At 48.5% G+C, this 25,875-nt stretch overlaps 1 protein-coding gene and 1 long non-coding RNA gene across 19 annotated transcripts; both read left to right on the top strand.

The window, feature by feature from the left end:
- Positions 1-773: 773 nt before the first annotated feature.
- On the top strand, positions 774-12,688 carry LOC310903682 (uncharacterized protein). Of its 16 annotated transcripts, none has more exons than XM_083847356.1 (6): positions 774-976; positions 4,341-4,491; positions 8,569-8,591; positions 8,947-8,985; positions 9,243-9,475; positions 10,402-12,688. In XM_083847356.1, the coding sequence occupies exons 1-5, from the start codon at positions 789-791 to the stop codon at positions 9,274-9,276; spliced, it is 435 nt and encodes a 144-aa protein (XP_083703482.1). In that variant the 5' UTR covers positions 774-788; the 3' UTR covers positions 9,277-9,475; positions 10,402-12,688. The 16 variants fall into 16 exon arrangements, 3 of the variants coding, with proteins under 3 accessions (XP_083703482.1, XP_083703483.1, XP_083703484.1); XM_083847357.1 differs by having other exon boundaries at positions 9,246-9,475; positions 10,402-10,609; XR_014587694.1 differs by lacking the exon at positions 774-976 and adding an exon at positions 3,609-3,723 and having other exon boundaries at positions 8,569-8,649; positions 8,770-8,985.
- Positions 12,689-13,825: 1,137 nt separating this feature from the next.
- On the top strand, positions 13,826-23,551 carry LOC310903684. Of its 3 annotated transcripts, none has more exons than XR_014587734.1 (8): positions 13,826-13,930; positions 14,972-15,412; positions 15,519-15,620; positions 16,156-16,208; positions 18,037-18,171; positions 18,255-18,305; positions 18,435-18,494; positions 18,593-23,551. It is a non-coding gene; the product is annotated as an uncharacterized lncRNA (long non-coding RNA). The 3 variants fall into 3 exon arrangements; XR_014587736.1 differs by lacking the exon at positions 13,826-13,930 and adding an exon at positions 13,941-14,715; XR_014587735.1 differs by lacking the exon at positions 13,826-13,930 and having other exon boundaries at positions 13,941-15,412.
- Positions 23,552-25,875: the final 2,324 nt, after the last annotated feature.

Consider the following 25,875-nt stretch of genomic DNA (forward strand, 5'->3'; position numbering starts at 1 on the left):
AGAGAATAGGGGGTGGGGTGGGGTGGGTAAAGCGTGCGGGTTGAGATAAAGACAGTTTAATAGGACAGCAAATTAAGAGAAAGTAACGACACCAACGTGTACGCACACGCAAAGCTACCGCCGCACGCTGCAAGTGCTCACCGCACGCGTGTCCGGTTGCCCGGCCGGTTCCTGAGCAGCAGCCGCCCCCCGGCCGTCCTTCCCGGTTCCGGACACCCCTTCGCGGCCAGCTCGGGTCGCCGTCCCGGTCGCGCCTCCTCCCGGCTCCCGGAGCAGACAAAGCGTCTCCCCTCCGGCTCGAGCGCGCTCAGCGCTCGCAGCCCCTCCTCGTGCGGCGGCTCCGCTCCCCCGGTCGCCGCGCCGGGCCGAGCCCCGCGGCCCCGTGCCTCGCTCCGGAGGCGTCCGCAGGCGCTGAACGGAGGGTCGGAGGACCCCCGCCGGCGGCAGCCTTCTGCCGGGCCTTCCTTGCCGGCGAGAGCCCCCCGGCCCGGCCCGGCCCGGCCGGCCGCGCGCAGGTCCCGCGGCGCTGCTCGGTGCCGCCGGGGCGGGCGGCTCGGGGCCCCGGCCAATGAGGCGGCAGGCGGCGGCGCGGCTCCGGGGAGATGGGCGGGGCATGCAAATCACGCCGGAGGGGAGGGGAGGGAGGGCGGGCGAAGGGGCGGGGCGAACGCTCGGAGGAGGCCGAGCTGCGCCAATCAGCGCGGAGCGGAGGTCGGGCGCAGGGGCTCGGTGGGCGGGGCAGGCGGCCGGCGAGCCGCGGGGTGGAGAGGCGGTGCCGGGGGCGGGGCATGCAAATTTCGCGCGGGGCCGAGCGAATCGGGCGCGCGGGGGCCCGAAGGGGCCGATGGGAGGCCCCGGCGACGCGGCGGCGGGGCGCTCGGGGGTCGCGGCTGCGAGCGGAGCGCCCGAGAGTGGGCGAGGGCGGCGGGTTGAGCCCCGGGAGGGCGGGGACGAGCGGTGGAGCAGCGGCCGTGAGGTAGGGGTGGTGGGCGCGGGAGGGTGTGTGTGTGTGGGAGGGTAAGTGTTCTTTTGTTGCACTTTAATGCCCAGCACTAGTGGTTTGGAGGGTGGCGCTGTAAGTGGAGGGTTGCAGGGGCTTCCCGCCTCTGTCAGTGGATTGGCAGAGTAATTAGGAACCGGCTGTTGCTTCTCGGGATGTTCGGAATTTTGGTTTGGTAAATGGAAAGGGATCCTGGCGTGCGTATCTGCATCCTTGATCGTAGTAGCAGGATTTTTGACGACCCTTGGTTGTTGCATTATCCCCTGTGTAAAAGGACTAGTACAGCGGTTCACTGAAACTGCGCTATTGAAACAAATGACCGTGGAGCCACCACCTTACTCCCGTAAGGTGATGATATTAGAGGGGATGGAAAGCAAAGAAGGTGAAGAAGAGGAAGAGATCTACCAAATTACACCGCAGAGAAAAGTTTTGCAAAAATCAACAATTTATAAAGAAGAAAAGGGGGGAATTGTGGGAATAAAAATGTTGCTTTTGCAGAGTTACGTTGTTTAGAGGGAAGGAATGCGGTGTTGAGGCTCGCAGTGATAAGAAAGCTTAACGGACAACCTTGTAAAATGCAGACAACCGGACTCCTCAGAGCAGCTAGGTGAAAATCACGGTGTCAAGTCAGATCAGTGAAGAAACATTACCACTTCAAACAGTAAAAAAGTCAAAAGAAATCTGAAATTGAACAGGCCGGCAACTGAAGGCCACGTAGTGTCTGTGAAGCGTCGGATAGGTTGTGAACCCGGAATACCCAGTCAATGGGGAAACAGGGGAGGGTCCCGGTCGTCGAGAAAGAAAGTACATAAACCGTACTGTGTGACTAGTAGGCGCGCTCCTGCTTGTGGGACGCGTGCCATTGCGATCGCGAATAAATTACTACTTCACTGAGATCCTCGCCTGAGCCTAAGCTACTGGCTACGGAGTGTTTCTCACACTCCCTGCGCGTAATCCTGGCTACAATATACCGCGTTATCGAAGGTGCCTTTTAAACAACATTGATAGAAACTCAGGGGGCGATAGTACTGACCCTGGGTGTGGAACTATCCACGCAGGGAATAATCCACACTGCACCAAATATGGTAGCCACAGGAACGCCAATATACATAGCGCACGCCAGATGCAACGTGAGAATCCTGCAACTGGATGGCCTGTCCCAAATGGCGAGAGGTGGTACTGGCTACGTGGCAATAAAGCCAGGAAGGTGTTGCCCCTGGGATGGAAGGGAGCTTGCACCCTGGAGGCAATAATTCCAAACGTAACTATTATTGAAGACCCACAAAGCCAAAGGCCCCTTGAGACCACACGCAGGATTAAGCGGACTCCAGACAATTCTCTAGTAAAATTCTCTAGTATTTCACAGCTTTGCAAGGTGGTTTTTACCTTGGTTAGGGGTGGGTGAATTAGAAAAAGCGATTGTAAATATCTCCGCTATAACTGAAGAACTAGAAAATAAGTTTGATAAGTTTGCAAAAATAGGACTGTAGAATCAAATAGTATTAGATTCATTAATAACCTCATAAGGAGGAGCGTGCACTGTAATTAATGCTAGTTGCTGTATAGATGTAGATCAAACGGGACGAATTTGACTGATATTTGGGGGGAAAAAAAAGTATACTGGGGGGGCGTGGAGGGGAAAGATCCTACATAGAGTAGCTCAAGATGACAGTTCCTGGGCATTTAGAAACATTTGGGAGAAACTAACTTCGTGGTTACCTGAACAGAATTGGCTCAAACAACTATTTGTTGGTATTGTAAAAATAATGGCATTGTACGCCTACCATCCCCCGTGACATCCGAAGAAGACTATTGCGCCTTAACGTTGGAGAAACTCAAGAGCACGGTACGTGAAGAGGTGCAAAAACAACAGTAGGAGTAAGGAAAGGAGAGGAGGGAACTGTGAGAAACTAAGTTGTGTTTTTGCAGTAGAGAACTAATTTTCTGTATTCCGAGGTAGTTGTGCAGTCATAATAAGGAGAAACGCTACGTGGGTAAGCGGACAGTAGGCGGCCTCACTGTTCCGAAATAAGGCAGAAGCTTGAGGAAAAACAGGTTGAGCAGCGTGGGAACGGTAAAACAAAGATCACAGGTTCCTGAAACATAAGAAAGGGAAAAAAAAAAAAAAAGTAAATAAGAAGGGAGCAATTAAAGGGTTGAAAAAGAAGTAAAATTGTACATACATGGTATAGAGGAGCGTCGAGTAGCTTGTGAACCTGCAGTACTCGGCCAATGAGGACACAGGGGAGGGGATCAGGCGTCGGGGAATAGGGAATAAAAGTTGATGCTGTGCTTACTGCAATGCGCTCCTGATCGGCAGGACGCCCGCCACTGCAACCGCGAATAAAATAGCCTCAGAGAAGATCGTGTGTCAAGAAAATTATTTGAGACGTTTCTCGCAGATATACTTGACGAGGGAGGACCAAGAACACCCGCGCCTTCTTTAAAATAAATAAATAAATAAATAAATAAAAGGCAGCACAGGGGCAGCCTGAGGGTCGCCTTCCCACAGGGAAGCGGCGCCGTGATTGGCTGGACCGTGAGGGCGGAAGTGGCGTCACGGCTAGCCTTAACTCAGGGCGGAAACGCTCCGTGATTGGCTCGGAGGAACCCAGGGCGGAGGTGCCGTGCAGGGCTTGCCGGCGCTATGGGCGGAAGCTGTCGGGCCGGGCCGCGCTGGGCTCAGCTCGGGCCGGGCCGCCGAGGCGCGGTGCCGCAACGAGGTTGGTGGTCGGTGCCGCCCCGGGCCGGGCCGGGCCGGGCCGGGAGGGGACGAGGCGGCGGGCGGTTGGGGCGCCACGCGGTCGGCGGCTTCTGCGGAAACGGCCCTTGTGCGGGGCGGGGGCGGCGCCGCGCCGGAGCGGAGCGGACCGGGCGTGCGGCGGGGTCTGCACTGCGCGGGGCTTCGGAGGGCTGGGGGAGAGGGGGGCGAAGCGGCGCGGGGGGGGGGGGGGGGGGCACAGAGAGTGCGGCGGGGGGGGGGGTTGTGTGCGCTTGGCCGACTCCCCTCTGCGTCGGATGGACTGCTCCGTCCCGCGGCATGCTGGGAGCTGTAGTTCTGTGGTGCGCGGCCGGTCTTTCCCCGAGCCGGGGCCGGGGCCGGGGCCGGGCCGTGCGCGCCGGGAGGCGCAGGTTGCCGCTGGCTGCGAGCGCGGCTGCCGGCGGTGAGGCGAGCGAGAGCCTTCGGGGGCGCTTCCCCGGAGCGTCGGGCCGGGAGGGGTGGGGGCTGCGGCGGCCGGGCGCGGGTCCTCGCTGCGCTCGATCGTCGGGCTGCGCCTCGGAGGTTTTCCTCCCGCCGCGTGCTGACGGCCGGCTCTCTCCTTTCCCTGCGGCTCACCAGGGCAGAAGCAGCTCCCCGCCGCTGGGACCCCTGCGGGGTTTGTCGCCGAGCGAAGGTGGCGCAGCAGCTGAAGGGAGGAAAGCTGCAGCTGGTGTGCTGCAGTCGCAGGTTTCCCAGGAGAAAGAGTAGCCCGTCTGTCCCAGCTGTCCGGGTAAGTCGCAGCGACCTCCGGGTGAAATCCAGGTGTGCTCTAGTAATTTTCCTGCACCTCAGGCTCAAAGGCCTAATTGAATTTGCAGGACTGTGAACAGATGAACAGATTGGAGGATTTTTTTTTTTTTGGAAGGAGGCAGTCCCTAAACCGATGCAGTCTAACTGCATCTAAGATGTAGGTTGTTACTTCCATAAGCTATAAAGGAACTTTACATGTTTTTTAAATGGAGTCTCATGTGCGTGCGTTTGGCTTGTCCTGATGGCTGGTGTAGGTGATTGCTCACATGACCAAAAACTCCTTGTGCTGATGTTGGATCTGCCCGTTGGTAAAGGACCGCATGTTCAGCTTTTTTTCCTTACCGTGTCGTAGTTATTTTATTATTATTTTTTTTCTGAAAGAAAGGGCGGATTTTTCATTGGTTTCTCTGTGAGCATATCGAACCAGATTGCAGTAAATACACGTAAGCGAGTAGGCTGCAGCACGTACTGGTCAGTATCAGAGTACTACTCTGCTAGCAGAGGAGAGCCAGATGAAGATGTTCAGGGTAAGGGCTTGTTCTGCCTCAAGTTGAATGGAAAGATGCTGAAGTTGAGCATCCCGGGGAATGTTGTAGGACTATTTTTAGACGACGAAAGTTCAAATGGCTGTCGATGAAGGGGATTTTGTTGGCTCTTTTAGACAGCTATTCCTACCGAAGATCCCATCAGTTACAAAAGGTGGTAACCTTGCAGTTTCTACGGTCTGTAGCAAAATAAACTGGCAGATGAATAAATGAGCAGGCACAAATACACGTGACTCTATAGCCATGTTGTGGTTTAACGTAGCTGGCAGCTAAGCACCACATAGCCGTTGGCTTGTCCTCCCCCTCCCTCTCTGGGATGGGGGAGAGAAATGGGAAAGTGAAGCCTGTGGGTTGAGATAAAGACAGCTTATAAAAACAGGAAAATAATAATAATAATGATAATAGTACTACTAATAATAATGTGCACAAACAAGTGATGCGCAATGCAATTGCTCACCACCTGCTGACCGATGCCCAGCCTATCCGCAAGCAGCTGGTCCCCCCAGTCCTGCTAGCCACCCCTATATATTGTTTAGCATGATGTCAGATGGTATGGAATACCCCTTTGGCCAGTTTGGGTCAGCTGTCCTGGGTCTGTCCCCTCCCAGCTCCTGCTGCACCCCTAGCCTGCCCACTGGCAGGACAGAAAGAGAAGCTGGAAAGTCCTTGGCCTGGTGTAAACACTGCTCTGCAACAATTAAAACATCAGCATGTTATCAACACTTTTCTCAGCCTAATCCAAAACATAGCACCCTACCAGCTACTAGGAGGAAAATTAACTCTATATTAGCTGAAACCAGGACAAGCTGAGGTTAAATAACCTGCAGTTTCTTCTGTTTTATCTTTGAAAGAATGTTCTTGCTGAGCGCCTGAGCTTTTTGCTCACCTTACCGAGGAAAGGAATGGCTGTGCTTCTTCCCCCCTCATCCCTATTTTTTTTCCTCTTCTCCCTCGATGACAGGGACTTGAAATGTTTTTCTCAGATGTCCATGTGAAAGTTTTAAAGAATGCTAATGGTGAACACTGACAGAATTGGGTGACTTTTTAAAGGTGGAGGGTGAAGAATGTGGAAATTCCTAGTACGTTAATGTTACTTTGTTAACAAAACTGATGTAATAGCCACTTGCTGTTTCTGGTTTTTTGGTTTGGCTTGGTTTTCCTTTCAGTAGTCTCCCGAAAGGCTTTTGTTGACAAAACTTTGGTCTGCTTCAGCTTTAAGAATTACCCTAGAAATAATGAACAAGTGCTTGCAGGGCTTTCCAGAATGCTAATTGTAGTCAGTCAAGAATGACTTGGGAGGCAATTCCTTTCACGTAATCGTAGAGTGGTTTGGGTTGGAAGGGACGCTTAAAGATAATCTAGTCCATCCCCCCTGCCTCGATCAGTGGCGTCTTGCACTAGGTCAGGTTGCTCAAAGCCCCATCCAGCCCAGCTTTGAGTACCTCCAGTAATGAGGCCTCTACAACTTCTCTGGGCAGCCTGTTTCAGTGTCTTACTACCCTCATTGAGAAGAACTTCTTCCTTTTGTTCAATCTAAATCTATCTTCCTTCAGTTTAAAACTTGTCTTGCCTTGTCGCTACAGGCCCTGGTAACAAGTCCTTGCCTGTCTCTTTTGTAAGTCCACTATACGTGTTTAAAGGTAGTAATGAGGTCTCCCCAGAGCCTTCTCTTCTCCGGGCTGAAGTGTGACACAGCCCTTCTCCTGGTGCTGGCTTGCAGGTCAGTGCCAAGCTACCGGAAGGAGGTTTTTATGTACTTTGCTACTTCCTTCAAAGGGAAGTTGAAGTACAGACAAGCTGACTGAGAACACTCCAAAGTGGTAGACGCGAGACGTTTTGTAGGACGCCAGCTCTTTTCCTCTGTGAGCGGAAGGAAAGCTTGTTCGGGCACAGGTATCTATCACAGAGGGATGCAGCTCTCGTTACCACTTCTGCTGACTCCTGAAGTGTTCCTATGCGCTGGTCTGATATCCCTGCCCATCTGTGGCAGAAGAGTTTGTCCCTCAGATTGCAGAAGCAGCATTGTGGAATTTAGGTTTTGGAATGTATTGAGATTGTACTCCTGAAATCTGATCTATTTCAAGATACTACCTATCCTTTCAAACCTTGCTTCTCTGAAATCCAAGTCGTTGTCATTACCCCAGAAATACCGAAGGGAGAAATGCTCCATTGAGCAAATTATCAGAAAGACAGAATCAATTTAGGCAAGCCTCTCTCCCGTGGAATTTGTGGATTCCTTAAACTGGCCTGGCAGGAGTATTTGAAGTAAATACTATCCAAGAAAAAATTATTCTCACGTGTCCCCTCAAGACTAGGAGATGGTTACCCAGCAAAATGCTTGCTCGAGGCACGGGCTCAACAGCTGATTAAGTAATTGGAGTGTGTGGGATAAAATACTGCAGACAGCACAGTCCACGCGTTTGGTTGTTTAATGCCACTGAGATATGCTTTTATAGCAGAAATGTGTCAGAATTAACAGTAATACAAGGAAACGATGCAAACCTGGAGGTAGGCAGTGAGCTTTGTGAGCAGGGAGTGCTGGTGTGGCCCTGTTCCTCTGACTACACATGTGCGAATCAAGTAGGGGAAGTGAGTATGGATGTGGTATTTCAGCCCTTTCAGGGAGCTGAACGTCACCTGAAAAGATGACAACATCCCTGCCCTGAAGGACCTGCCCACCACAGTCTGTAGCATTGTGTGCATTTGTAGATTGCTGGGCCTGAGAGTAGGGGACTATGGGATGTTGGGGCTGGGATTTGATTTGGGGATTCCCCCCAGCCCCACAAGCTTAGCTTTTAAGTTAAAGCTTGGAAATAGAAGAGGGAGTGAGGGAAGAAAAAAGCAAAGCCTTACAGAGCCTCAGCTCCATTGAGGAACGAATAACAGTCTGTCTGCTTCTGGAAGAACTTCCCACTGCTGAGGATAGATGGGGTGGACCCCAAAAACTAGATGGGATTCTGTGTGAGCTGGTGATACTGCCAGCAGGACTCCATAGCTGACAAGAGACATTATTTGTTTTGATGTCCGTCACAATGAAAAATGCTTGTTTCATCCAACCTGGGGAAGTAGTATCAAACTCACAGACAGAAACAATATTAGTAAGACTCTATTATACAGTCATTGTGAAAGTTTAGCATAGCGAAGAAACTGTGTGTATAAGGTGAAAAATGGAGTCATACCTCTGAGAAGTCCCAGTTTGTGGTCTTTAATCTTTTTTCTTGTTTTTTTTTTGGGGGGGGGGGAGGGGAGGGAAGGGGGGTAATGAGGGAGAGAGACGAACATTACCCAAAAAGGTGACAAAATCCGTGCCTAAAAAGCTCACCTGCTACAGCTTTTATAAATGATCTTTGCACTGCAAGTTTCAGTTTTCATGAAGCCAAATTGACATAAATCTGAAAATTTCCATGGGTTTAAAAGAACGCTTACTGAAATATTCTTGTCATTCACAGTAATAATGGAGTGAGTGAACTTGTTCCGCATAGTGATCTTACTTTATTTTTTTTGTATTCCAGCAAACCTGTGCAATCCCAGGAGTGTAAGTACAGTCTTGTGTAGCATTTTCATTCTGCCCCACCACTCTGATATCTAACAAGGTAATACTTTCTGGATGTTGTCTACAAATTCTTTCCTTTCTTATGTAAGAGGTAGATGCATGTATTGCCTAGTTTGTCATAGATTGTTGCTGAAGTACTGTTTTATTTGTATTTGTGAAGACAGCAGAATCAAAGATAGCAGCTCGGCGACTTCCACCGAGATGGTCATTAAGATAAAACAGTGAAGTTTCTAGCATATATTAAAAAGCCTGGAGGAGTTAGCATAGCTTGCAGGAAATTGTGTTGGAAAGAGATGATATTTGACAGCAAACATGAAAATGTTGTCTTTTTACCAAGAATGATGAGAACTGCTGCGTCCGCCCTGTGTTTGGATGGGTAAGTGGGGTGAGTGAGTTAAGAGGAGCTGAGCGTAGAGTTTGTGGCGGAATTGAGAAACGAATGAGATAATTTAACCTCTTTTCCGTGCATGTCTTTTTTTTTAAATCCCATACTTTTGTTATTTTCAAGAATTTTTAATGTAACTCTCTATTTTAACTGGTTTGGTTTTGTGGATAGCAGCTAACTATAGAAAGAACTGAGATCCTGAAGTGTCCTTGGAGCCGCTAACTCTACTTCTTTATCTCTTCCCTAAGAAGACGTCCTGGATTTAAAGACGGTGTGTATTAAATGAAGTATGAGAAGAAACAGCTTCTTCGGACACTGGCGCTCCTCTTCTTCAGCTCGTGCAGAAGGCTGACAGCCTGTCTCACTCTTGTCAGTGCTATCCCACCAGCTTCTGTAGGAGCTCAGCACCGCGTTTGGCCTGTTGCGATCTTCCCGCTCCCCTCATTTCTGTGCTGCAACGCCACCATGCACGAGAAGTCAGGTAGGATCTGAAGACCTTTGAAATTGCTAAAGAATCAAACCTCAGCTGTCAGTTTTAGCCCATTGTATTCCAGACGTTTGCTTTGCTGGATGATAGTTTCGTTTTTGATTTTGTAATACGTTCTTTGTAGAGGTTATTTTAAGCAGACAAGTAGGTAGCCTCCTCCTTTCGGTGGATTTGTGCAGGTTTTAGCTGAGCTTTGCATATCTGAGCGATTGCCCAGTGGCTGTTCTGGTCTTGACGCGTCCCTAAAACCTTTGTCCGCCTCGCCCCTCCTCTTTGTGTATTAAGATGCATGTTTGCGTAAAAATTATGTACACCGTGCATAAGCCCCCCAGTGGTTATGGGGCATTTTCAGCATTTCACAGATAAGACTCTGTGTTTACTTAATCACTTAGGCATAGTCCTGGCTTTCAGCGTAGGCATAGCTAATGATTGTTATTCAAGTGGTTATGAAGTTCCCAACGTTTGTTTGTTTATATATATATATATGTAGAGAGCGAGAGAGAGAGATACATACACATATGTATATGTATGTATATACATAAATGAAACTGAGTCTGTGGAGTAAAAGACTTGTCTGCTTGCTGTATATACTCACGTATCAGCAGACTCATACGCAAGCTGATCCAAACTGGGTGCCAAGCTGTGCCTTTTTTGTTGCATGGAATATGCAATCTGTGCACCTCAGGTGTACCTTGTCTATTAACTATCTCTTACATTGTGCTACCCCATTAATATCAGTGGATGTACCCAGCACCACCTTGGGGCTACATAGAATGTGGAAATTTCTAGTATGTTAATGTTACTCTGTTAACAAAACTGACGTACTAGCTGCATGCTGTTTCTATTTTTTTGTTTTTCTTTTCAGTAGCCTCCCCAAAAGTTTTTGTGGACATGTTGTGTATCTTTTCTTGTTCTTCCAGGATTCACTTGGCAGGGAAGACAACCATGGAATCCAAGGGCTGTGGACAACCATCTACCAGATGGTTGTTGAAGATGCCTTCGGTCACGTCATTTGTCCTTTTAGCTCGCCCTTTCCTTTATCTTGAGTTGAATTTTTGTGCAGCGCTATGTTTGCAGTGGTAACACTGCTGCTGAGGTGTTTTCGATTAAAAACGATCTTAACTGTAATAGTGAATTCACTGAGTGTGGCTTTGTATAACGACTTCCACGACCATAACATTTTTCTCCTTTGTCACAGATAGGAGGAAAACTCTTTAGAGAGAGACGGAGAAGGAATTAATTATACCTCTGCCTCATCCCATGAGACCAGAAGACGTGTAGTAACTGTAAGCTGCGATTCTCAGGAGACATACTAAACATCTCTGGTTCCTTCTCGGCCTGCCCCCCTAAGGCCTTAGGGATGAGAAATCTTAGGCTTAATGTTTTTCTCTATGAAATACTGTCGTGTTAAGGGGCGTAGCTGACTAACTGTTACGGGTCTGGTTGGATTCGGGGTACTGAACTACCACGGTCACGGATTCACCAATAACGTAGCACACCCTCGCTCTAGTTGTGTTCAATGAGAACTATCACGGCTAGGAACAATGCAACGAAGGGCAGTTTATTACAGCAACAGGGACACAGGTTCTTTGGAATTGCCGGCGATAAATTCACTGTCCGTAAAAGCAAGCGAGCACGCATGAAATACACGGGTACTCGTCCTGGCTATTAACGCATTAAAAGGCACAAAGGCTCTAGAGATTTCTGAGTTTCTACGGAGACGCCTGGTACAACCAAGCATTCAGATCTTACCCCACGACATCCCAGTGCGGGGGGAAGAGAGGCTTAGCCCGTCGACTGATCCCGGAAGTCAGAAAGGTATCCTTCGTGATGGTATCTTCCCTAACATCCCCTTTCACTTAAGCCAATTTACATTATCCACCAATCTGTTCTCTTTAGAGACCAGTGATAGGACCCGTGGGAATGGTGTCAACCTGCAGCAGGAGAGGTTCAGGCTAGACATCAGGAAGAGGTTCTTCACTGAGAGGGTTGTTGAGCACTGGAACAGTCTCCCCAGGGCAGTAGTCGCTTCACCAAGTCTGCCGGAGTTTAAGAAGCATTTGGACTGTGCACTTAGTCATATGGTCTGAATTTTTGGGTTGACCTGTGTGATGCCGGGAGTTGGGCTCGATGATCCTTGTGGATCCCTTCCAATTCGGGATATTCTATGACTCTGTGATTATTTTCTGTCCCTTTTAGGTGGAGCTTGAGTGACTCTAGTCAGGCATATCTTGGTTATGATTTGTAAAGTTTTCTTGCTTTCGTTTAAAGCTATAGGGGTCTGAAAAATTCAGAGCGTGTGCTCAGTGAGGGGCGGTCGCAGCTTGGAGGCATGGAGCTTTTGGGATGGAGGTGTGGTTTGGTATTATAGTGATGATATAATGAGCAAAAGTTCACTAGAGTACAACGTTCTGTCAAAACCATGACAGGTGGTTGGCTCAGGGTGTGAGAAACAAAGTTGTGTTTTTGCAGTAGAGAATTACTTTTCTGTATTCCAAGGTAATCGTGTAGTCATAATAAGGAGAAATGCTAAGTAGATAAGTGAAGGGAATGAGGACACAGACTCCAAGATAGTTGAGAAATGGAGACCCTTTATTGTTCCAATGCCAGATATTATATAGCTTTCTGAACCAGCTACATGCACTGCACGCAGCTAGCGTGCGTAGTTACAGACTTCTGATTAGTGCATTCCTTTTGATCATGCATAGCCCTCTATAGGCCCGTCCGAGCCTAGCAACTTCTTACTGGTTCCCACTTTCTCTTATTCTAGCCTGGTTACCACTCTATGCCTGTGAGTAACCTTCTTCTTAACCGTTAGTGCACCGCTGTATCAATCAGCTCCAGTTTATCACCGAATGGGTCACCTGTAGATAAGTGGACAGTAGAAGGCCTCACTGTTCCAAAATAAGGTAGAAGCTTGAGAAAAACAAGATGAGCAGTGTGAGAACAGTAAAACAAAGATCACAAGTTCTCAAAACATAAGAAAGGAGAAATTAAAGGCTTGAAAAAACAGAAAAATTGTACATACGTGGTATAGAGGAGCGTCGAGTAGCTTGTGAACCTGTAGTACTTAGCCAATGAGGAAACAGGGGAGGTGATCAGGCGTCGGGTAATAGGGAATAAAAGGTTATGATTTGTTTACTAAAATGCGTTCCTGATTGACAGGATGCCCGCCATTGCAATCACGAATAAAATAGCTTCACAGAAGATCCTGTCTGAAGAAAACTATTTGAGATTTTTCTCACAAGGATGGTAAACATGCAGCTTATCAGTCTTGGTGCGCATAAGAGCATCAGGTCACCGTCTCATCACAGAGCCTATCCGTGGTGTCTCCACTCTGCTCTACGCTCTGTACTGTTCCTTAGAGTCAGCACACCAAGTTCCCCTAGTGCAATAGCATGTAAAGTTGGAGGCCTAGGGAACGCTTAGGTAGCGCAGCTACCCTCCACCCTGAAAGCTTTTTCAATGCTGCACGTTTTCTTTAAAATGTGAATATTAGTTTAATTTGCCTAGTTACTTAAGGCAATTACTCCACAAGTACCAAAAGCGATATGGAGAAGCCTACTTCCAGCATCTCTGTTGGTAATAATAGCTTCATACTTGTGTGCTTATCCTCATGCCTTTTCCTTTCAAATACTGGAAAGGCAGAGACTGTTCAACAGAGTCATCTCTGATCCAAAAACCAAAACTCTGATTTCATCCCAAACTAATGCTCTCTGATGTCAGTAAAACTGCTATTACTCTCGGTCATCCTGGCTGTCACAATTGTGCCTCTGTTGGACTCTGTCCAACCCCGTTGATCACCCCTGTCCCGCTCCCTGCTCCCCGGGTGGTTCTTCTGTCCCTCTGCCCTGCTGTCTGTCTGTCTGTCCACCCAGTTCCTCTCTTGCTGCTTGTATCCCACTTGTGCCCTTTTCCTTTTTCTTCCTCCTTCTGTGCCTCACAGCCCATTTCTGCAGGAGGCAGCTGTTCCCCAGGGCATGGATGCTGAGACGGACGGATGGACCTGCTGGATGCCTGAGCCCTGCAGCCCCCCAGGGGAAGGGGAGAATGTCTGGGCAGGGAGTTCTGCCGCAGTCTCCCTCCCAGGAGTCCTGCGTAAGAGTTTAATAAAGTTTGCTTTCCGGCTTGTGCTGCCCTCTGTGTTTGTGGACACTGTAAGTGGCTGTGGCCATGCTGCTGGGTGCAGGTTCCTGGGTGTGGCGGGGGCAGGGGCTGGGGTGTTGGCCCTGTGTTTATTGTCCATGGGGGAGCCAATGGACACAGACAAGCGATCTGGGTGTGGGGGCCACCCTGCTGGGGAGGCTGCAGGTGGGGGGGGTGGGGGGGGAGGGGCAAGGGCAGCAATGGTGGGGGTAGGCCTGTGCTGTCTTTGCTCCCTGGGGCTGGTCTGCGCGGTGGGAGTGATTGGCGAGCGTGACCTGGGCTGTGGCTGCTGTGGAGGAGCAGGTGAGGGAGGGCCTGGGTGTCCGTGGCAGAGGAGAGGGAAGGGTGTTGGGGCGGCTGGGTCCTGCAGGATCCGTGGCTGGGGTAGTAGGCGGGGGATCAAAAAGCACGGGTTTGACTCTGGAGCGGGGCATCAGCTGGGTCAGGTGGCTGGGAGCTTCTTGCCCCATAGCATGCAGGGAGTTGTGGTCTTTGGGCTCCGGGCTTGTGATCGGCCACATTGGTTTCCAGAGCATGCTGCGAACTGTAGTTTCACGTTGCCGCTCAGCACGGGGCCTTTTAGGATGGGCAGTTACTTCCTCCGTGCCAGTGGAGCGGGGTGCTTTTTCTTGCCGTTCTTGTGTGGTGTTCCACGCGGCTCCCGCCGCTTCCCTTAACGAGCAGACGGCCTGGGAAGCCGTGCCTGCCGTTCTGTTTCCGCCCATGCATGGAGCAGGGTGGCGCGGCGGCGCCTGGTGTCACCTGGTGGCCGAACAGCGAGCGGTGCTGTAGGCGAAGCGGCGCTGCGGTGACGCGTCGCTCTCTGCTCCCACCTGCTGGCGAAAGGGAGGTACTGCAGACGGAGGAGATGCGCATGCGCTGTAGCAACTGCCAGGCTTCGTGCCCCGCAACATGCCGGGAGTTGTGGTCTTTGGGTTTTGAGCTTCTTGCCGGCCATGTTGGTTTCCGTGGCATGCCGGGAAATGTAGTTTTTCACATTGCCGCTCAGCTTCCTAGTGGGTAAGGGCACGTTGCTCAGGGCAGTTACTTCCTCCCTGAGACGACATGTAAAAGTAATTCTTGAAAAAGTAATTCATGAAAAGTAATTCTTTTCCCATGTTTTGTTCATGATGTTTGTAGTGTGCCTTTTTATGTGTGTGTTTGGCCTGGAGCTGTTCTGCCTGGCAATTAGTGATGGTAGCTAACATGGTGGTCCAACAGTGCAATAATACATTGTCCTGACTCTTTTGGGAAAGACATCTGGTCTGTCTCTGGGCGAATACTCAAGCTCTGGGTGAGTACTTAAGGGCAGCTGGCACAGAGTCTTTTTTTCTTTTTTTCCAGCAGTAGGTAAACCTTAGGAAGAACCGGTCAAAGGAAACAGCACTTTCTGGAACTGTCAAGTTCTTGTTCGGCAACTTGGTGACTGGCTTGATCTGCCTTTTCAGATGTAAAGGCAAGCGGACTGCTGTTTTGAAATGATAAAATTAAAAACATGAAGTTTGTCAAATGTGGCAGTGCCTGTTTGCAGTCTGTTTATTGCTTTTGCTAGTGGTAGGTCGAATGAAAGAGCACCTTCTGGAACTGTGAAGCTCTGCGTTGGCAACTCGGTGACTGGCTTGACCTACTGTCCATTTCCAGAGGGAAGCGGAAAGCTGTTTTGAAGGGAAGCTGTTCTGAAATTAAAAAAGAGAAAAAATAATGGCGCTGCTCTATGGCACCTGGAGGACCACCGCTCTGCGTGACAGTTAAAAGAATGTGATTTGGAGATGGAGAGCAGCAGAGGTAAAGCAGCTGGGAAGAGAGGTATAAGTATTGCAGAGGTATTGCAGTAGGTAGGCAGGCTGTGGTTATGAGGTGCCTCAGGGTGTGCTTTGTCTTGTTTCTGCAGTTCCCTCGTGCAGCCGTGGAGAGGTGAATTCCCCATGTTGTGGAGTGGTGCAAAAAGCTGAGAGGGTTGTCAGCCCGGTCAGTTTCCTTCACCAAAGCTAAGGTAAGTCTTTCAGGAGAAACAGGCTGATTGCCTGTGCTGCACTCTGCACGCTGTTGACCTAAGCCAGACCAAAAACAGGGCTGCTGTTCCTCCTGCTCTCTTTATCTCTTCTCATGCACGGCCCCTCCCATTTTCCACATGATTAGGGCAGGCATTCTGCCTGGGCTGCTCTTTGGGGGTAGGGGCTTTGTTTTTCCTTCAGTCAGTTGCAGGGTTCTTTAGGTGGGTCAGAGCCTATGGATTGATGCGTTTCAAATTGAGACTGGTAAGCCCATCTTTTTGAGGTAACTAGTAGGGTCTGTTAGAGCAAAGCCGCCAAGTGCCCCCCCACCTTGCAGGTGGCTGCCAAATGCCCCCCCCCCGGCCTTGCAGGTGGCCGCGTTTGAGCTTGGATCTACTTTCCAGGTACAGAGGCAAGTGGACTGCTCTTTTGAAATGATAAAATTAAATATAGGGTCACCTGTGGTGTTGAAGGGTGGGTGGTAATGCTGGCAGCTGAATGTTTATCTTTTGACCGTGTTTTCCTTTGTTCAAGCTGAAACGCAGTGCGCAATACAGGACGTTGCGACCCGAGCTACCTCAGGCAAGGTGAGCAATGAACAGAGGTAGCAGTTATTTTTGGGGTGCGGTTGTCACTGCAGTTAAGTTATTACAAAAAGTAGAATAAAAATCCATTTTGCCTTTTAGAGGTGCTTTAGGTGGCTTGAGAGCAGATGGAAACATCTGCCTCGGGGGTTAGGTGAGTGGGTGAAGTAAAAGAGTGGTTGAGAGTAACTGTCCTAGGGGTGCTGTGGCTTTTGCTGCTGTGGTTGCTTTCTCTTCTGCTTATCAGGTGCCACAGGCAAGGTGGGCTGTGATAGTCTTTAGAATAGGAGTAAAGCAGGTCACTGGAATGCTGTTTGGTTCCTGAGAAAGGTGTTGCAGAGGAAAAAGGTGGTCTGGCGTGGCAGCTCCTGATGGTGGTCTTCTTCAGTAGGTGAAGCGGTGCCTGAAGCCCCATCCCGTGTAGCCTGAAATGGTGTGTCTGTGTTTGGGTTGGGGTTGCACCTTGGTGAGTGTAGGGATAGGATTTAAGCTGGTGCAGCAGAGGGCCAGGCTCCATTGTCCTGTAGTGTGTTTTGACCCATCAGCATAGCCTTTTGGTTTTCAGATAGCCTACTCAAGTACGTGATTTATGCTGCGAGTGATGTTATTACATGGAATTGATTTTTTTTTTCTGGTGTGTAATCTGTTATGCTCCTAGATTTTTTTTCCTGTATAAAAACAACGGTTTGAGCTGCTTGCAGTTGAAAAAAACTTCAGTTACTTGCTTGGTCATATTGTCCTTTCAATATTCAAAGCTGCAGCAAAAGCATGGGTATTGTTGCTTCTAGAAACACCCCAGTTCTCTTGTCTGCAGTCTGCATGCTGTTGAGCTAAACAAGATTTAAAAAAAAAACACAACACAGTAAACAGAAACAAGAAACAAACCACCACAGCTGCTGCTCCTGCTCTCTTTCTACTTTCTTGTGCTTTGCCCCTCCCCTTTCCCAGGTGATTGGGTTTGGGTGCTGGGCGGGGCCAAATGGTATATGAGCCCCAGGTATGCCATTAGAGAGTTCATTGTGCCTGGGCTGCTCTTTGGGGTAAGTGCTTTGTTTTTCCTTCAGTCAGTTGCAGGGTTCTTTGGGCAGGTTGGAGTCTATGGATTTCTAGATTTTAAGTGCTTGGAAATCACTTACTAGAGGGATATTTAGCAGAGGTTGCTGGCTCACTTGTTTTTGGGATGGTGGGATCCACTTGTGTTTTTGGGTTATATTTGAATCTCTGGACGTATGAAGCCACTTGTGTAACTCTCCAGAGGACTAAAAAGAGCTTGATTACACACTGCAAGAGGCTTGACCACGTAGGCGCAGTATTACCAAGAGACTGAGCAGGGTCGTATCAGAGTTACCTTTTTCATCTGTAAAGGGTAAGTCTGTGAATACCCCTGCTGGGGCTGCTGTGTGTGCATGGCTTTTTGGCATTTGTGGAGCTCAGTTGTTTTTTTTGTGTGTATGTTCTTACTATTTTTTTTTCCTTTGAGAGCCAAATAGTGTGTGTGCTGAGCGTGGTTGGCAGGAGGAGGTGGGGAATTGTCTGGCAGGGGAGCTGTTCAGGACTGGTAGGTTTGGTTTCTAGGAGCGTGCAGCATCCTTCCTGTGCGATGCCACTGATTGTTGGGCAGGAATGTTCCAGCTCGTGTGTCTTAAACAACGTAGCTTGTGCAGTGTGTGTTGTGTGGCCCGGGCAGAGTTTGCCGCGGCGCTGTGAGCGAAGAATCTCAGTTCGAGCTGGTGAGCATCTGAAGTAAAGGATCTGGGAAGAGAGAGGTATTGCAGCAGGTACGCTGTGGCTGTGAGGTGCCTCAGGGTGTGCTTTTCTCTTGTCTCTGCAGGGGCTTCATGAAGTCTTGGACAGGGAAATCCCCGTGTCACGGAGCAGTGAGGGACGGTGAGAGTTCTATCAGCCTGGTGATCCCTTATCTGAAGCAAAGGGAAGACGTTTGGGTGTTTCCCTCTGAGGGTCTGAGGTGAGGCTGGCTGGGACAGAGGAGCAGCGTGGCAGGTGGAGGCTTGCAAGCACAGCGGTCATTTTGTCCTTCTGTGTTCCCAGGTGGCATGGGTGATGGTGGCCGTTCCTTTCGAGCTTGGATCTAACTTGCAGGTACAGAGGCAAGTGGACTGCTGTTTTGAAACGAAAACATTAAATATGGGGTGACTTCTGTTGTTGAGGGATGGGTGCTAATGCTGTCAGCTGAATGTTTATCTTCTGACTGTGTTTTCCTTTGTTCAGGCTGAAACGCAGTGTGCAGTACAGGTCGTCACGACCCGAGCTACCTCTGGAGTGACTCTGGTGAGTGATGAACAGAGGTAGCTGTTATTTTTGGGGTGCGGCTGTCGCTGCACTTACTTTACTACATCAAATAGAGTAAATTCCAGTTTCTCTTTTAGAGGTGCTCTAGGTAGCTTCAGAGAACGGGTGGAAGCATCTGCCGTGTGGGGTAGGTAAGCGGCTGAGGTAAAGGAGGGGATGAGAGTAACTGTCCTGAGGGTGCAGTGGCTTTTATTGCTGTGGTTGCTTTCTCTTCTGCTTATCAGGTGCCCCAGGCAAGGTAGTAAACCTTCCCGTTAGTAAACGGGAAAACATTTGAGATAGTGGAATCTGGACCTTTGAGTCCTAGCTGGTCCACCCAAGCTTGCGAGCTATATGCCATATTGTGGGCCCTAAAATTGCTGAAAAATAAAAGCGGTACAATATATACAGTTTCAAAATATGCTTATGGGGTAGTACATACATTTGGTAAAATATGGGAAGAAAGGGGGCTCATCAATTCACAAGGAAAGGGTTTAATACATCAGGAATTGATTACCCAGGTTTTACAAGCTATCAGAGAGCCCAAAGAAATTGCCGTAGTACATATAAAAGGGCATCAAAAAGGCCTCACCCCTCAGGTTAGGGGTAAAAATCTAGCAGATCAGGAGGCAAAAAGGGGCAGCATTAATGAGTATAAGAATTATAAGAACGAAGGAAGATTGCCCAGACTGTGGGAAATAATACTTATACTTAATAGTTAATATATAATAATTAATATAGTAATTAATAATATAATAATATATAAATAATATATAATAATGCTTAATATAATACTTAATACTGTGGGAAAGACTTAAAGGAATTTCCATGTTATGATTGCTGGAGTGAATGGGGAGTTGATGGGATTGAATGCAATTGTTCTGAGGAAGAAAGCCCGCCTTATAAAAACCGCTACAAGTGCGGGACGACTAACTCCCTGTGGTCGAATGGACCCATTCCCCTCCCCTTACTCTGTTTCACTATTACAGAAGAAGACAAGATGACACAAATGGGGGTTCAAAAAAAAAAAAAAAACGATAAAGGGAAATGGGTACTGCCTGATGGACGGGAAGTGTTACCAAAATCAGTAGCTATGAGGGTGCTACGGAGATTTCATGAACAGATGCGCTGGGGTACTCAGGCGTTGGTGGATCAATTTGCCACATATTATATGTGTATAGGGATTTACAATATAGCAAAGAGGATCGTAAATGATTGCGTAACTTGTCGGAGGGTAAATGCTCAACACATGAGAAAAAGGGTCCCGGGAGGAGGACGAGAATTGGCACATCGACCTTTTGCAAAGATTCAATTAGATTTTACTGAACTTCTGAAAACGGGGCGATATAGATACTTATTAGTTATTGTAGACCACCTCACAAACCTTGTTGAAGCATTCCCTACGGCAAGGGCCACAGCTCAAACCGTGGTAAAGATATTATTAGAAAGCATCATACCCAGATACGGGGTAATAGAAGCAATTGACTCTGATCGAGGCCCACACTTTGTGTCAAAGGTATCCCGAGACACGATGAAGGCTCTGGGAATTAAATGGGAATATCACACTCCCTGGCATCCTCAGAGTTCGGGAAAGGTAGAACGAATGAATGGTGAAATTAAAAAGCAACTAACAAAGCTTATGATAGAGACTAAAACCTCCTGGGTGAAATGTTTACCGCTTGCACTATTGAATATCCGGACATAGCCCCGAGCCGATGTCGGAATCTCACCTTTTGAAAGGCTGTATGGTATGCCTTATGATTTAGAGATGCCATCTGATCACCCCCAGGTACAGGATATCCAATTAAAACCTCATTTAATACAGCTTATGAACCGACGGAGGGAGTTGCAAGCGAAAGGCTTGGTGGCTAGATATAGCAATCCATAGGACACAACCTGGCGATAGGGTTCTAATTAAGACATGGAAAGAAACGTCTTTAACACCACGGTGGGGAGGCCCCTATGTTGTTTTACTTATCACAGAGACGGCTATCCGGACGGCTGAGAAGGGGTGAACGCATGCCAGTGGCGTGAAAGGACCGATCCAGGAAAGCGAATGGGAAGCGGTCGCAGGCCCTGATGACTTAAAGCTCACGTTGAAACGAACTCGATAAGTATGGTCTAACTGTCTATGTATCGTAAAAAGGAGGAGAGGGGACCCTGTTTGATCAGAAAAAGGTCGCGGTTACCTGAGAAACTCCCCTGAAGAACACTGCTGCTGCCGAGAAGAACCTGCACCTTGTAGTTCGCTGCAACCGAACCGACAAGCGAGGCAGAGAGTGAAACGGTGGGGAATTACGTGGCCAGGTAAAGAACTCTGGAAAATGGGCCCTAGCCATTTTTTTTTTTTGTGATACATAGTAATGGGTACGATTGTTTACACTGTTCCTGGGTCTGCGCACCCTCACAAACCTTTTAAATGGAGCCTGATTAGATGGGAAGATCACCATGTTGTTCAGCAGATAACTACTGCTGGGGGACTGATAGGGGAGGCATCATCTATATAAAGAAGGAAGAGACTAAGAGTCCCCAACGGGTGGGACGAAATCAGAAACTGTCGGGGAGTGTTTTGAGGATTCAGCCTACACAAGCTTTTAGAATGCTAACTCCTTGTTGTGGTTTAACCCGGCTGGCAGCTAAACACCACACAGCCATTCGCTCACCCTCCCCCCTCCCTCTCTGGGATGGGGGAGAGAAATGGGAAAGTGAAGCCTGTGAGTTGAGATAAAGACAGTTTATTAAGACAGGAATATAATAATAACGATAGTAATAATAGTATTAATAATAATAATGTGTAAGAAAACAAGTGATGCGCAATGCAATTGCTCACCACCCGCTGACCGATGCCCAGCCTATCCCTGAGCAGCCGGCCAGCCACCCCTATATATTGTTTAGCATGATGTCAGATGGTATGGAATACCCCTTTGGCCAGTTTGGGTCAGCTGTCCTGGGTCTGTCCCCTCCCAGCTCCTGCTGCACCCCTAGCCTGCTCGCTGGCAGGACAGAGCGAGAAGCCGAAAAGTCCTTGGCCTGGTGTAAACACTGCTCTGCAACAATTAAAACATCAGCATGTTATCAGCGCTCTTCTCATCCTAATCCAAAACATAGCACCCTACCAGCTACTATGAGGAAAAATTAACTCTGTCCTAACTGGAACCAGGACACTCCTAATAGCCCTAAACCACTGGAGGTTGCTAATAAATCAGTAAACCCGGAGTACGGGATTAGAAATGAAGGGGTGACCGGGAATAACATATGGAGAATCGTGAATGCTAGTTATCAGTTGTTGAATCAAACAAATCCAGACGTGCCTAGACCTTGCTGGTTATGTCTTGATATAAGGCCCCCATATTACGACGCCATTGGGGATCTGGGAGAGACCACCCGTTCAAACGAAACCGATCCCCCACAATGCAATTGGGGAAGGGATGTAGGAATAACGTTAACGGAAGTAACTGGGAATGGCAGATGCGTAGGCACGGTCCCTGGTGAGAAGTTCCATCTATGCAATATTACAGAAAATGTTACACAATTAGACAAAGAAAAATGGTTAATACCAGCAGATAACACCAGATGGGTATGTTCGTCTCTGGGGGTAACTCCATGCTTATCTTTGAAATTGTTCAACTCGTCTCATGATTTCTGTGTACAGGTAGTAATTATCCCAAGGATTCTTTACCATTCTGAGGAGTATATGTACATCCAACATGCTATGGCAAAAAACCACTTAAGGAAGAGAGAGCCTATTACGGCTCTTACTTTAGCCACTCTGATGATTCTGGGGGCTGCAGGAGCCGGAACTGGAATTACCTCTCTGGTAAAACAAAGCCAAGAATTTACCTCGTTACGCATTGCTGTAGATGAGGATTTGGCCCGTATCGAGCAATCTATATAAGCTTTAGAGAAATCTGTGCGATCCTTATCTGAAGTAGTACTACAAAATCGTAGGGGATTAGATCTGATTTTTCTACAATAAGGAGCATTGTGTGCAGCCCTACGAGAGGAGTGTTGTGTATATGCTGATCATACTGGAGTGGTAAGGGATACAATGACTAAATTGAGAGAAGGGCTAGAAAAACGAAAAAGGGAGAATGAAGCCCACCGAAACTGGTACGAATCCTGGTTTAATTACTCACCTTGGCTCACTACACTGCTATCAGCTATAGCAGGACCTTTGTTGCTGCTCATATTTACACTAACTTTTGGACCACGTATATTCAATCAAATAATCACAATTGTAAAAAACCGATTAGAGGCAGCTCAACTTACGCTTGTGTGTGCGAAATATGAATCTCTTGAACAGGAGGAGGATGACGCAGCAACTTTAATATTGAGCAAACAAGTGCTTCAAAAATTCATCAATGAACAAAATATGTTAGAAAAAGAAAAAGGAGGGAATGTGATAAATTAGCGGGTGTTTGTTCATTGTCTTTAAAAAGAATTCAGAGAATCTGCTGAGAAGACAAGGTTTTGCAATTTATGACCTTGTTGAGGGGGAAGACTAAGCAAGTAGATAGTGGGGAGGGGGTGTTGGATAAACGTCCTTGGTAAAACAAAGACTGTGAAATACTGTTTGCTGCTTTACTACCCTTGAACACGAGCACAACGCATGATCATTGAAAGAAACAGAACGAACTGCACAGCTTCAGAAGATTCAACAAGTCCTGACAAGCCGAACTTGGGTGCTGACAAGCCGAACTTGGGTGCTGACAAGCCGAACTTGGATGCTATAAAACGGCGGCACTGAAAAGGGAAAGTTGCGTGCTGTGATGGAGCGGAGGCTCCCCAGCCGCCCAGCGCTGTTTTGCTTGTACCTGCTTGCTTAATAAATAAATTATCTTCGATAGACCAGAAAATTGCGTGGTCTCGCTTATAACATTAAACAATGTAGCTTGTGCAGTGTGTGTTGTGTGGCCCGGGCGGAGTTTGCCGCGGCGCTGTGAGCAAAGAATCTCAGTTCGAGCTGGTGAGCAGCTGAAGTAAAGGAGCTGGGAAGAGAGAGGTATTGCAGCAGGTACGCTGTGGCTGTGAGGTGCCTCAGGGTGTGCTTTTCTCTCGTCTCTGCAGGGGCTTCGTGCAGTCTTGGACAGGGAAATCCCCGTGTCACGGAGCAGTGAGGGAAGGTGAGCATGTTGTCAGCCTGGTGATCCCTTATCTGAAGCGAAGGGAAGACATTCAGGTGTTTCCCTCTGGGGTTCTGAGGTGAGGCTGGCTGGGACAGAGGAGCAGCGTGGCAGGTGGAGGCTTGCAAGCACAGCGGTCATTTTGTCCTTCTGTGTTCCCAGGTGGCATGGGTGATGGTGGCCGTTCCTTTCGAGCTTGGATCTAACTTGCAGGTACAGAGGCAAGTGGACTGCTGTTTTGAAACGAAAACATTAAATATGGGGTGACTTCTGTTGTTGAGGGATGGGTGCTAATGCTGTCAGCTGAATGTTCATGGTCTGACTGTGTTTTCCTTTGTTCAGGCTGAAACGCAGTGTGCAGTACAGGATGTCACGACCCGAGCTGCCTCTGGAGTGACTCTGGTGAGTGATGAACAGAGGTAGCTGTTATTTTTGGGGTGCGGTTGTCGCTGCATTTTTTTTAACTATATCAAATAGAGTAAAATTCCAGTTTCTCTTTTAGAGGTGCTCTAGGTAGCTTCAGAGAATGGGTGGAAGCATCTGCTATGTGGGGTAGGTAAGCGGCTGAGGTAAAGGAGGGGATGAGAGTAACTGTCCTGAGGGTGCAGTGGCTTTTATTGCTGTGGTTGCTTTCTCTTCTGCTTATCAGGTGCCACAGGCAAGGTGGGCTGTGATAGTCTTTGGAAAAGGAGCAAAGCAGGTCACTGGAATGCTGCTGGTTCCTGAGAAAGGTGTTGCATAGGAAAAAGGTGGTCTGGCGTGGCAGCTCCTGATGGTGGTCTTCTTCAGTAGGTGAAGCGGTGCCTGAAGCCCCATGCTGTGGAGCCTGAGCACGCCTCGCTGAGGATGAAGCCTGCTTTCCAGCAGTTCCCAAAACTGTGTCGAGGCTGAAATGGTGTGTCTGTGTTTGGGTTGGGGTTGCACCTTGGTGAGTGTAGGGATGAGTTTTAAGTTGGTGCAGCAGAGGGCCAGGCTCCATTGTCCTGTAGTGTGTTTTGACCCATCAGCATAGCCTTTTGGTTTTCAGATTTTCAGATTTCAGATTTTTTTTTTGGTTTTCAGAGTAGGTTTTCAGCCTACTCAAGTATGTGATTTTTCCTGCGAGCGATGTTATTACATGGAATTGATTTTTGTTTTTTTTGGCATGTAATCTGTTATGCTCCCAGATTTTTCTTTCTATATAAATAAAGGTTTGAGGTAATTCTAGGTGAAAAAATTTCAGTTACTTGCTTGGTCATATTGTCCTTTCAATATTCAAAACTGTAGCAAAAGCATGGGTATTGTTGCTTCTAGAAACACCCCAGTTCTCTTGTCTGCAGTCTGCATGCTATTGAGCTAAACCAGATTTAAAAAAAAACACAACACAGTAAACAGAAACAAGAAAGAAACCACCACCACAGCTGCTGCTTGTGCTCTTTCTACTTTCTTGTGCTTTGCCCCTCCCCTTTCCCAGGTGATTGGGTTTGGGTGCTGGGCGGGGCCAAATGGTATATGAGCCCCAGGTATGCCATTAGAGAGTTCATTGTGCCTGGGCTGCTCTTTGGGGTAAGTGCTTTGTTTTTCCTTCAGTCAGTTGTAGGGTTCTTTGGGCAGGTTGGAGTCTATGGATTTCTAGATTTTAAGTGCTTGGAAATCACTTACTAGAGGGATATTTAGCAGAGGTTGCTGGCTCACTTGTTTTTGGGATGGTGGGATCCACTTGTGTTTTTGGGTTATATTTGAATCTCTAGACGTATGAAGCCACTTGTGTAACTCTCCAGAGGACTAAAAAGAGCTTGATTACACACTCCGAGAGGCTTGACCATGTAGGCGCAGTACTAGCAAGAGACTGAGCAGGGTTGTATCAGAGTTACCTTTTTCATCTGTAAAGGGTAGGTCTGTGATCGGCGCCGCCCGGGCACACTTTCGCGCGGCGCCGCCCGGGCACATTTATCTTAGATCGAGCTAACGAGCAGCTGAAGCAAAGCAACTGGGAAGAGAGAGGTATTGCAGCAGGTACGCTGTGGCTGTGAGGTGCCTCAGGGTGTGCTTTTCTCTCGTCTCTGCAGGTGCTTGGTGCAGTCTTGGACAGGGAAATCCCCGTGTCACGGAGCAGTGAGGGAAGGCGAGCGTGTTGTCAGCCTGGTCGTCCCTTAACCGAAGTGAAGGGACGTGGGGGGTTTATGTGGCAAGGTTTTGGTAGCAGGGGGCTCTAGGGGTGGTTTCTGTGCAAAGAATCTAGAAGCTGCCCCATGTTAGGTAAGGGCCCCGCTGCTGAG

This window comes from Anser anser (genome assembly GCF_964211835.1).
Source record: "Anser anser genome assembly, chromosome: 8".
Classification (NCBI taxonomy): domain Eukaryota; kingdom Metazoa; phylum Chordata; class Aves; order Anseriformes; family Anatidae; genus Anser; species Anser anser.